At 42.0% G+C, this 12473-nt stretch overlaps 1 protein-coding gene across 1 annotated transcript in view; it reads left to right on the top strand.

The window, feature by feature from the left end:
* The window catches only part of LOC145413828 (extracellular matrix organizing protein FRAS1-like), a 596816-nt gene that overhangs the window by 42402 nt on the left and 541941 nt on the right, over nt 1-12473 (top strand). Inside the window, exons 4-6 of the mRNA XM_080283490.1 lie at nt 2537-2754; nt 7673-7832; nt 8045-8151. Coding sequence (XP_080139616.1) covers nt 2537-2754; nt 7673-7832; nt 8045-8151 — 485 coding nt within the window. The remainder of the gene's footprint in view (nt 1-2536; nt 2755-7672; nt 7833-8044; nt 8152-12473) is intronic.

Raw genomic sequence — 12473 nt, forward strand, 5'->3', positions numbered from 1 at the left:
AAACACTGGGAAGATATCTGAATAATTGCATTAAAAAAAAAAAAAAAAAAAAAAAAAAAGTTCTCTCTTCTTTCTTCTTCCTTGATAAATTATAATCGAGCATTTGTCATGCAATTGGTAGTAACGTTTGTTCCACCGTTGTTAGAAAACCTATAAAAGACCATTAATGTCTAGAATTCATACTAGTATTTATTGCTCCATTTGCTTTGTTGCACCATAGGTCTAAAACTAATAAACAGATAAGTGTTATACACTATATGTATGTGTATATGTATATATGTAATGAACATCGACAATTTTATTATTTATCAATACATAAATCTATGAAATATAATTCAGAAGGCAGCGAATTGTTCAACGGATATTTCACTATAGGCATGCATCTGACTATCTGTTGCTCACAAGGTTGCCGCTTCATATTTGGATAGGCATCGCGTTGACACTCACCTCCCCTCTCATCACTTGACGCTACCTCCCCGCTCGTCGCGTTCGGTGTGGCCGTGGCCTTATGGTGGCCATAAGGGGAGCCATCATTCCATCTGTACCCCAGACTGCTACCCAGTTGTGTCTCACAGGGCTCAGCCATCTCATGTTCACCTTTTTACCTTTTCCTCAATGATTTACAAGTCCCTTCCCTTCTCTTCAATTGCTGACATTACAGGCCTATGCTGATGACTTAGGAATAACTTCACAACACTCCAAAGCACAGCAAGCAGCAGACTAGCTAAAATAGTGTCCCCTCCCCCCCTAGAATGCTGGTTTAGACAAAACATATTGACTGCTACACCAGCTTAGTCTGTTCACTCCAGACAGGCATGAATCGAATCTTAAGCTCACCCCCAGATTCCTTCTTTTTGTAATAGCTCTTACTGGAGAGATGACAAAAATCTTGTACTTGCTTTGGCTACACATAAAAATATACATATGACTTTCTCAGGACACAAGCAGCACTAATGCAAAGGCATTTTGTAAAGTTGATGCCTTAAAAACACTTACAGGCACCATCTGTAATCAACAGCAGGAATAACTAAGAATATGCTGCTACATTTACTCTCAAATGGGAGTGAAACCTGGGAATAAATAATAAAAGCATAAAGCTGTAGGTTATAGACACATCTTTGTCAGAACAGCTCCAGGTATGAGCAAGGTAAATGGTAATGGTATAGTCATTGTAATAAAGGATCATAAAATATTATGGATAAAATTCAGAGGGCATGGATTGTTAATTTATGTACAGTAATTATTAGACCACCACACCACCTATTGTATATCCTTAGTTTCTTTCTTCTTCATATTCTTTCTTTCTTCTAGGCACTTCAGTTTGGTGTCATTATCTCTTGACAAGTTCTCTTCGAACTTGGTACAGTTGTTGACATTCTCTCTCTCTCTCTCTCTCTCTCTCTCTCTTAAAGGGATTTAAGGGGTCAGAGGTCAAACCACACAAACACATGAATTTTGGATCCTGTGTTCTTATATGTTCATTAATCATCATGGTTATTTTCACAGAAGTGCTGCCTAAAAGTTCCCAGACTTCAGCCATATGAACACATAGGCTTACCAAAGCTGCTAATCACCACCATCCTCAAAGTACAGTGATCCCTTGGTTTTAGCACACTTGGTTATAGCACTTTTTGTTATCACTGCAAAATGAAAATCAGCACTCCTGCCATTATTGCGCATTTTACAGCTAAAAAAAAATATATATATATATATATATCACTATCACTCACCAGAGCTGCCTTCTGCCAACAGTGATGGTACAAAATCTGTGGTTTCTGTTGGTTTTAAGGGATTAAAAGATGAGTTTCTATTTGAGGAGTTACTCGCAGGTGGTGGAGACCACTAACTCTCCACTCCTAGCCTCAGAACCCCTTTCCTTAAGCTCATCTCAGGTCTGTGGATGGTATGTGTTTCTTCTTTATTATGTCCATTTCATAATTTTGTATTAATCTGATCATGCCTCTGTGTGTTTCTGATAGTTATCATAACACTGTGTATGTGTTTAGTGGGTCCCAATTATTGTTGAAGGGAAAATTTGGGTTTATAAGTGGGTTGCCTGGTACCAGTTAGGATAAATCCCATAGGATCTGTGCTTTTGTAATTGGTCAATTTTGTTATCACACTCTGTGCAGTACCAGTTATGTGCGATAACCAAGGGATCACTGCAGTTCCCGTGAGAGTTCATGCTGCATTCCCAGCATCTTTCATACATTCAGAAGCATCTCAGGAATTCTTTTATTGTGGCTGTCTTCATAACCTCCTGTAATTCCTCTTGTATCTCCTCAGTGGTGTCAAGCTCCATTCTGTCATCATTTTCAGAGTGGGGAACAGGAAGAGATCATAGAGACAAAATCCAATGAGTAGAGGGGTGCAGAACCATTACCATGTTGATTTGGGTTAAAAAAAAAGCAACACATACATTGAAGATGATGGCGATGTTCATACGGCTGAAGTCTAGTACTTTTGAATTGCACATTATGCTGCGTTCCCTTGAGAATGTTGGCAATCCTTATTTATGTATTTCTTTTCCAACTAGGTTCGTGCGAGGTTGATGGTAGTATATACAGTGATGGTGAGTTTTGGTCACCTGTGCCATGCTCACAATGCCAGTGTCATGATGGGCAGACTCAGTGTCATGTGGCATACTGCCCACGTCTCACCTGTCCAGCAAATCACACCCTGGAGCTGGCTCCTGGATCGTGCTGTCCTACATGCCAAGGGACGCCGTGTGTAGTAGATGGGGCAGTTTATGAGGTGGGTGTTTCAGGAAACTTTAGTAGTGGGAAAGGGATACTATATCTTATTACCAGCCGCAATAGCAAAGCTGGTGTTATTTTCAGTTTGTCTGTATTTACCTATTTGTAGTATACAGGAATTGAGCAATGCTTGTGTTGTCCTGTCTCCATATCCACATTTATCAAGTCTACCTTTACACACATGAATGTTTTTCTCATGCACCATCTCTTTGTCTAAGTCGTTCCAAATATTTAAGTATTTACCTAATATACCTAATTGTGATATACACGGAATGTGCTATGCTCGTGGGTTTCCGTCGCTGTTTCTCAATAAGTCGAATTTAGCTTTAAACTCGTTTAAGTTTTTAGACTGGACGATCTCTTTGTCCAGGCTATTCCATAAGTCTATACTTCTGTAAGGAAAGCTATATTTCTTGATATCCTTCAAGCAGCTTGACTTTTTCAATTTCATTCCGTGTCCTCTTGTTGCTCTCTTATCCCATACAAACAGATCTTCTTTGTCAATTTTATCTACTCCCACCATGGTCCTGAACACTGCAATCATGTCTCTCCTCTTTCTCCTTTCCTCTAAGGAAGGCAAATCCAGCTTCTCCAGCCTCTCTCTGTATGACAGGTCTGTCAGACTGGGGACCATCTTGGTTGCTGTTATTTGTATTCTTTCAATCTTGTTTATATCTTTCTTTTTGTGTGGGGACCACACTACTGCTGCATATTCTAACCTGGGGCGGATCATGGCCTCAATCTCGTTTGGGGTGGCCACAAACAAATCGCCTCCAAGTCGCCCTGTCCCCCGCCATTTCACTGCCCTGCTCCCAACTCACACCCTCCTCTCTCATATACCTCTCCACCCCATCCCTCCATCTCATCCTCGGTCTCCCCCTCCCTCTTCCACCCTCCACCTCACTCACATACACTCTCTTCGTCAATCTTTCACCCTCCATCCTCTCCACATGGCCAAACCACCTCAGTGTGTTCCTCACAACGCTTCCTATCACATCCACATCCACACCACAATGCTCCTTTATATCCTCATTCGTCAGCCTGTCTCTCCACGTGACTCCACAGGCTCCTCTTAAATAACTCATTTCCACTGCTCTCACTCTTGACTTGTGTCCTTCCAACAATGTCCAAGCTTCACTTCCGTACGTTAGAGTTGGTATCACAATACTGTCATGTAGTAACTTTTTTACTTCCATGCTCACTTCCCTGTTTCTTATCACTGCTTTTAAGGAACCAGCAACCTTTCTTCCCTGCTGTACCCTTTCAAGCACTTCACCCTCCAAACCTCCATCCTTACTCATCACACTACCCAAATACTTAAACGTACTCACATTTTCCAATTCCTCACCATCCAACCTCGCTGTACATTCACTGACTTCACCTCTCTCAAAGACCATCACTTTACTCTTCCCTACATTCACCTTTAGGTTCCGTTTCTTACACACTCTCTCAAACTCATCCACCAAGCCTTGCAGCTCCCCTTCGTCTTCACTCAACAACACAGTATCATCTGCAAACAACAGTACAGGGAGTTTCCAAACACTATCCTCTCTCACCAGGGCCACTCCAACATCCACTACCCTACCTTGTACCTCTTTTATTACCCCATCCATGTACAGATTGAACAACCATGGAGGCATGACACATCCCTGTTTCAAACCAACTTTCACAGAGAAAAATTCACTTAGTTCACCATCCACACGCACTGCAGCCTTCGCACCATCGTACATACTCTTCACAGCATTCAACAACTTCCCATCTACTCCATATATTCTTAACACTTTCCACAATCCTTGTCTATCCACCCTGTCATATGCTTTCTCCAAATCCATGAAAGCCGCATACAACTTCTTTCCCTTCTCTAGAAACTTTTCCACTAAAGATCTAAGAATGAATATCTGATCTACACAACCTCTTCCCTTCCTAAAGCCTCCCTGTTCTTCTCCAACTAATTTCTCTGTTCTTTCTCTAACTCTGTCTATAAGTAACCTACCATACACTTTTCCTATTATACTAAGAAGACAAATGCCCCTATGATTACCACACACTTCTTTTTCCCCTTTTCCTTTGTACAAGGGAATAATTATACCTGACTTCCAATCCTCCGGGACTCTACCTTCCTCCCAGGCCAATCTGCACATCTTCCACATCCATTCTACTACTATCTCTCCCCCATGCTTCAGCATTTCACCACACATTCCATCAATTCCTGGGGCTTTCCCCGATTTAACTTTCTTCATTGCTTCCACAACTTCTATCCTACTGATTTCTTCCTGTCTTCTCACCTCCCTCCCTCTCCCAGCCATTCCCCAGCCACTTATACTCGCATTACTTCCATCCTCCACGTTCAACAATTCCTTAAAGTGTTCTCTCCATCTGCTCACTTTTTCTCCCTTCTCCACTAGTAATCTACCATTTTTATCTTTCACTCCCCTGCTAACTTCACTTTCACCCTGTCTTACTCTTTTCACTTCTCTCCAGAACATTTTCTTACAGTCCCTCCACTTTACACTCAAATTCCTTCCAAATTCCTCATCCACTCTCTTCTTACTCTCTCTTACTAATCTTTTCACCTCTCTCTTCCTTTCCACATATAACTCTCTCTTCCGCCTCTCAACTTCTTCCACGCCCCTATTTCTCATCCATTCATTGTATGCTTTCTTCTTTTGTGCCACAGCCTGTTTCACCTCTTCAGTCCACCACGCTGTTCCTTGCACCCCCCTCCGTCTTCTCTTCCTTCCACACACCACATCACATGCTGCACATATTTCTTCTGTAAATATCTTACACACACCTTCCACGTCTCCCATCTGCTCCAATTCATATTTGCCCAATCGTTCCTCCACTTCTCTCTTATACTCTGCCTTTTTCTCATCCTCTTGTAACCTTTCCACTCTCCTTGCAACTACTCCTTCCTCTCGTCTTTCCCTTCTTCTATTCCTCCATCTTACTTGCAACCTAATTCTGGCCACCACCAAGTAGTGGTCAGAAAGTCCACTCCCCCAACCTCTATACACTCTTGCATCCTTTACACCTCTTTGCATCCTTTCATCCACACACACATAATCAATCATTGCCTTCCTTTCATTCAGTTCACCACCCACCCTTCTCATCACTGGCCATGTATACCTGTGGATCATTTTATGCCTGAAGAGGGTATTGGCTATTACCAACCCCCTCCCAGCACAAATGTCCACTAGCGCACTCCCATTCTCATCTATCTCAGCAGGCACACCCCACTCACCAACTATTCCATCCACCTTCACATTACCAACTTTACCATTCATATCACCAATCAAAAATACTCTCTCACTCCTTCCAAACTTTTCCATGCACACTTCCACATTTGTCCAGAACTCTTCTCTCACTCTTCTAGCACGATCTTGCGTTGGCGCATACACACACACAATCGCCCACATTTGTATTCCAACTTTCAACTTTACCCACACAATCCTTGACCCAACTGATCCATACTGTCTTATGCTCTTCTTCCATCTTTTACTCACAACTATACACACTCCTTCCTTTGCCCTCTCATTCTCATCTACTCCTGCACATATACCCCATCCATACTCCCATTCTCTCACACTTTCTCCTCTCCATTTTGTTTCAGTTATTCCACATACATCCACTTTCGCATCCTCAAGCACCTGGACAATCTCTCTCTCTTTCACCTCATCATTCGCTCCTCTTACATTCCATGTACACATTACCAAGTCCTTTGTCCGGTCCTGGGTCGTCAACGTTTGGTCAGTCCTTGTCCGAGGCTTCTTGTTTGTTTTTTTAGTTAGTTGTTTTCCGGGGAGGGGCACTAACCCTCCGCCAACCCTTTTAGTCGCCTTTTACAACAAGCAGGGATACTGGGGGAGTATTCTTGAAAACCCCCCTACCCCCAGGGGGTAAATCAGGAACATTACTGGCGCCAACACTGAGCCTTGAGGGACTCCACTTGTTACTTCCCTCCATCCAGACATCCTATCCTTTATTACTGTCCTCATTTGTCTGTCTCTCAAAAAGTCTCTCATCCATTCCAGAAGTTTCCCCTTTAGTCCTCCTATATATTCTAGTTTCCACATTAGTCTCTTATGAGGTACCTTGTCAAAGGCCTTCTCTAAGTCTAAGTACACACAATCCACCCAATCATCTCTCTCCTGTACTATGTCAGTCGTTCTTGAGTAAAAGCTCAAGTTGGAAACACATGACCTTCCACTTCTGAATCCAAACTGACATTCTGCCAAAATATTCATCTCTTCCAGATATTTTATCCATCTGTCTTTCAGGATTCTCTCACACAATTTTGCGACCATGCTGGTTAGAGACACTGGTCTATAATTCAGGGGTTCTTCCCTGTTTCCTCCCTTGTAAATTGGTACCACATTTGCCCTCTTCCATTCTTGTGGCACTTTCCCCTCTTCCAGTGAGCATTAGCATAATAACTTCGCAACTGCTCAAGATATCATCACGAAATTTTACAGGTGTGTAGTAGGGGAAAAAAATCGATCACAAGTTTGAAATTGGTGAAAATAGGTCAAGATCTGCGTCTCTGTTACCACAAGAGCTTTCCAACCGCTCAGGATATCACAAAATTTTACAGGTGTGTAATGGAGGTGAAAATCTCCTACGAGTTCGAAACTGATGAAAGTAGGTCAAGGTCTGTGTGTCTGTTACCATGATAACTTTGCAACTGCTTGGCCACGCAGATTGGGGTTGGACAACAACAACAACCATATATTGTTTTCTTGTAAAGTGATACATGAATGATTTTATTATCCATTTCCCTGAGCATGCTATTTGATGCCAGTAGTTCCCCCCCCCCATCTCTCTCTCTCTCTCTCTCTCTCTCTCTTGCAGTGGGAGTCAAGGTTGGGATTATGATGATGTAAATTTTTTTCAGCACTTTTGTTTTTTCCCCCCAGTCAAATGATGAGTGGCATGAGGATGACTGCCGTAAGTGTGCATGTGTGGCAGGGCGTGTCCATTGCCACACTACACACTGTTCTTCCTTAACCTGCCCACCACACCAGCAGCCACACACAGCAAAGGGAGCCTGCTGTCCTACCTGTGTAAATACCCAGGGTGAGAGTAAAGCTGTTGCTTGTGTGACAGAAACAAATTACAGCACGGTATATTATTCTGGTGCTGTTTACAAACCAGTACAGTTGCTGTGACAGGTATAATGTTTTCTAACCTCAGATTTATTATTAATGGTCTACAGTTGAATTTTTAGGATATGCCTATTTATTTGTAATACATCCATCTCTTATGGTGTGCTGTATGTTTGTTGGCAGGATGGTGTGTTCTGGAAAGTGGGATTCGCAAGGCACCAGGACAGCAGTGGAACAGAACCCATTGTGAGATGTGTGTTTGCAGGGATGGCGAAGTTGTCTGCAACAAGGTGGATTCCTTAATGTAATACGCTAAGAGACTATAAGACTGATAGGACTCATTTGAATGACAAGGAAAATACATGTTAGCAAGCACTCAAGCAACATAGGTTTGGCCCATTGTTATATGGAAGGATCTACATAGTGAGTTACTCATAGCATGCAGTGGGTTTGCAACATTCATTCCACCGGAGGTCTATCCAAGTCCTCCCTGTCTGTCTGAGTCAGTCATATAGTTTAGAGCTGAGTAAATTCATTTGGGCTCATCAGTTCCCTTAGATTCCAATCAGGCCCCTGTTAGATGCTTCAGGTCCCTTACAGTACTTCCTTTCAAGATCGGTCATGTCTATTCAGGGCTGACACATCCGGTTAGACGAAGTTTGGTCAGTTCAGATCCAATTTTAGCAAGTTTAGATCCATTCATATATACTGGTGCATCCACTTGGGCAGTTTCATATTCCATACGTGTGATTAAATACCTTCTTATTTGACCCTTGCAAATCAGTTCAGATGGATATTGGTCAGTTTAGGTTGTTTATGTCTGGACAGATTTGTCAGATCAGTTCAGGCTATTGTTTACTGATTCATGTTAAGCCCATGAAGCAGTATATAAAATATTAGCCTAACAGTGCATTGGCTTCAGATGCTGCAAAGATATCACATCTATGAGATGGAATAGGCCAACACATACAGGTCATGCAGTTCATGCTTTTGAAGTAATGCTTGTGCCAGTTTCATTCCAATCAATGAAATGGGTTTTTGAAATGTTGAGGTTGTTCAAGTATGGGTAAAATAGGTATACAGTAGTTTGTTGGGATGGAGGTAGGTTGTTGCTGTTGTTGGGTCTGTGCTTATCTAGATGTGAACTCAACTACACATCTTCATGTTGTTCACTTCCAGATGGAGATGAGTAGTTGGACACAAAGAGGAAAGGTAGTATGGGCATTGTTATGATTTATTTTTATTTTGTGGTAGGTGGGGTCACTCACCATCCACTGACTTGATGTAGTGCTGCTCTTGGATGGCCGCCCTTTCATCTCGTCCTTCCTTCTTTCCTTTCTTCCTCTTATGTTGATCTTTCCATCTTTCTTTCCTCTTCTTTCTGTCTACAGGTGCCTCTACACTGGGTGACAAGCCAAATGGCTTCCTGTACACTAGGAAACCATTTACTATGCTGGGTGGTAACCATATAACCAAGCTGTGGCACCTGGTGGTTTAGTGGATAATTAAGGCACCCCATCCGGATTGAGCCTGTCAGTTTATATCCAAGGAATGGTTGGGGTTTATTGCTCATGTAATGCCACTTGGGAATGAGTGAGTGGTTGCTCTCATCTTGAATGTCTGGGTGAACTTGCCTAGCCCTGGGCTCCATTGCTCCTCATGGGGCAACACAGGATTAGAAGGTATGTATGATGTATAATCCATCCATCATCCAATCCTATGTTGCCCCATGAGGAGCGTAGGAGCCCTGGGCTAGGCAAGTTGGTCCTGATATGTAAAATGAGAGCGACCAGCTTCACTCATCCCCAAGTGGCATTACGTGAGCAATAAACCCCAACCACCCCTTGGATATAAACTGACACAGGCTCCATCCGATTGGAGTGCCTTAATTACCCACTAAACCACCAGGTGCCATAATTTGGTTATTTGGTTACCACTCAGCAAAGTAAATGGTTTCCTGGTCATACAGGAAACCATTTAGCTTGTTGTTCAGTGTAGAGTCACCCATAGGCAGAAGGAAGAGCAAAGAATGAAGGAAAGAAAGACAGAAGAGGGAATGTAAAATCACCCATAGGCAGAATGTTATTGTTATTATTATCTTTTTAAAGTTTATGTATTTTAGTTTTATGCCTTGTCTCCTTTTGTCATTAAGGGCTAAGGCGTTGCCCCTGGGTAAAGGATTTAGAATTTGGAGCGTGCAGCATTTTATGACCGGATGCCCTTCCTGATGTCTACCAGTGACTCTTCGGTGAACTCAAACCTCCGACCCTTAGCTCAGAGCACCCTAACGCACTGAACCACGGCTGATTATTATTATTAGGATTTAAAAAAAAAGTAAGCATGGTAAATAAAAAATTAGTAATTTGAAAATGGGGAATAGAGATGGGTAAAAAAAATATAAACAAGGAAGGATCGCTGGAGAGCATACAAAACCAGCATGGATTCAAGTAATGTTGACAATGTACACTCACAAATCCCTTTTGACTGGTATTAACAGTTTGTAAAGAGCCAAAATATGGATTTGTGAGTTTACATTGTTAACCTTACTTGAATCCTTGCTTGTTTTGCATGCTGTCCAGCGATCCTTCCTTATTTGTTTATTTTTTTTAGCGATCCCTATTCCCTATCTTCAAATTACTAATTTTTTATTTGCATAGTTTACTTGCCTTTTTTATAATCCTAATAATGATAACGAGCCATGCCTCAGTGGGTTAGGATGCTCTGACTGAAGGGTTGGAGGTTCAAGTCCACCCAAGAGCCATTGGTAGAAATCAGGAAGGGCATCCAGTCATGTAGTGCTGCATGCTCCAAAACCTAAGTTCTGTACCCAGGGGTGACACCTTAGCCCTTATAGACAAAAGGGGACACGATTTAAAACAAAAATAAAATAAAAATAAAAATAAATAAATAAACAAAAAATAATAATTAAACATCATACATACATCCTCTAATCCAGTGTTGCATCATGAGGAGCATAGGAGCCCAGGGCTAGGCAAGTTGGCCCTGACATTGAAGATGAGAGTGACCAGCCTCACTCATCCCCAAGTGGCATTACGTGAGCAATGAACCCCAACCCTCCCTTGGATTTAAACCGACACAGCCTCAAAATGAAAAGTATATAGTTGGATACTTATTGACAGACTTAGGGAAATAACAGAGGAATTAGTTGGAGAATTAAGGGAGGCTTTGGGAAGTGAGGAGGTTGTGTAGATCATATATTCATTTATAGGTCTTTAGTGGAAAAGTTTCTAGAGAAGGGAAAGAAGTTGTATGCGGCCTCATGGATATGGAGAAAGCATATGACAGGGTGGATAGGCAAGGTTTCTCGAAAGTATTAAGAATATATGGAGTACATGGGAAGGTGTTGCATCCCATGTAAAGTATGTACAAGGGTGCTAAGGCTGCAGTGCGCGTGTACAGTGAGTGAGTGAATTTTTCTGTTTGAAAGATGGATTGAAACAGGAATGTGTCATGTCTCCATGGGTGTTCAGTCAGTATATGGATGGGGTTATAAAAGAAATGCAAAGTAGGGCAGTGGATGTTGGAGCAGCCCTAATGAGAGAGGGCAGTGTGTGGAAACTCCTTGTACAGTTGTTTGCAGATGATACTGTGTTGTTAAGTGAAGATGAAGGGCAGCTGCAAGGCTTGGTGAATGAGTTTGGGAGAGTGTGTAAGAAACCAAATCTAAAGGTGAACGTAGGGAAGGTAAAGTTTTGGTTTTTGAAAGAAGTGAAGTCACTATATGTATAGTGAAGTTTGATGAGGATGAAGTGGAAACTATGAGTGCATTTAAGTACTTGGGTAGTGTGATGAGTAAGGATGGCGAAGTGCTTGAAAGGGTACAACAAGGAAGAAAGGTTGCTGGTTCTTTGAAAGCAGAGATAAGAAACAAGGAAGTAAGCATGGAAGTGAAAAAGTTACTGCATGACAGTATTGTGATACCAACTCTGACATATGGCGGTGAAGCTTGGACCTTGTTCGAGGGACACAAGTCAGGAGTGAGAGTAGTGGAAATGAGTCATTTGAGAGGAGTATGTGGAGTCACATGGAGAGACAGACTAACAAATGAGGAAGTGAAGGAGCATTGTGGTGCGGATGTAGATGTGATAGAAATTAGATGTAATAGAAAGTGTTAGGAGAAACATATGAAGGTGGTTTGGCCATGTGGAGAGGATGGAGAGTGAGAGACTGATGAGGAGAGTGTATGTGAGTGAGGTGGAGAGAGAGAGAGGGAAGGGGAGGCCAAGGATGAGATGGAAGGATGGAGTGGAGAGGTATATGAGAGAGGGGGTGTATGAGCTGAGGGGAGAGTGGTGAAAGGGTGAGGGACATGGTGACATGGAGGCGATTTGTCTGTGACCACCCCTTACCAGATAAAGGCGTCTGGCAAGAGATAGATAGATATATTTTATAGCTATATACCATGTAGATAGAAAGATAGATAGATAGTTGAATAGATGGATAGATAGGTAGATGGATAAATAGATATAACTGCCTATCTAATATATATATATATATATATATATATATATATATACAGTATATACATACAAGGTGCTACCCAAAAGTTCCAGTATTTTTTAACAAAGGGAGCCAACCGTTTGCAGTTTTA

This window comes from Coenobita brevimanus, chromosome 97 (genome assembly GCF_032717465.1).
Source record: "Coenobita brevimanus isolate Jiangsu-jjx chromosome 97, ASM3271746v2, whole genome shotgun sequence".
Taxonomy (NCBI): Eukaryota; Metazoa; Arthropoda; class Malacostraca; order Decapoda; family Coenobitidae; genus Coenobita; species Coenobita brevimanus.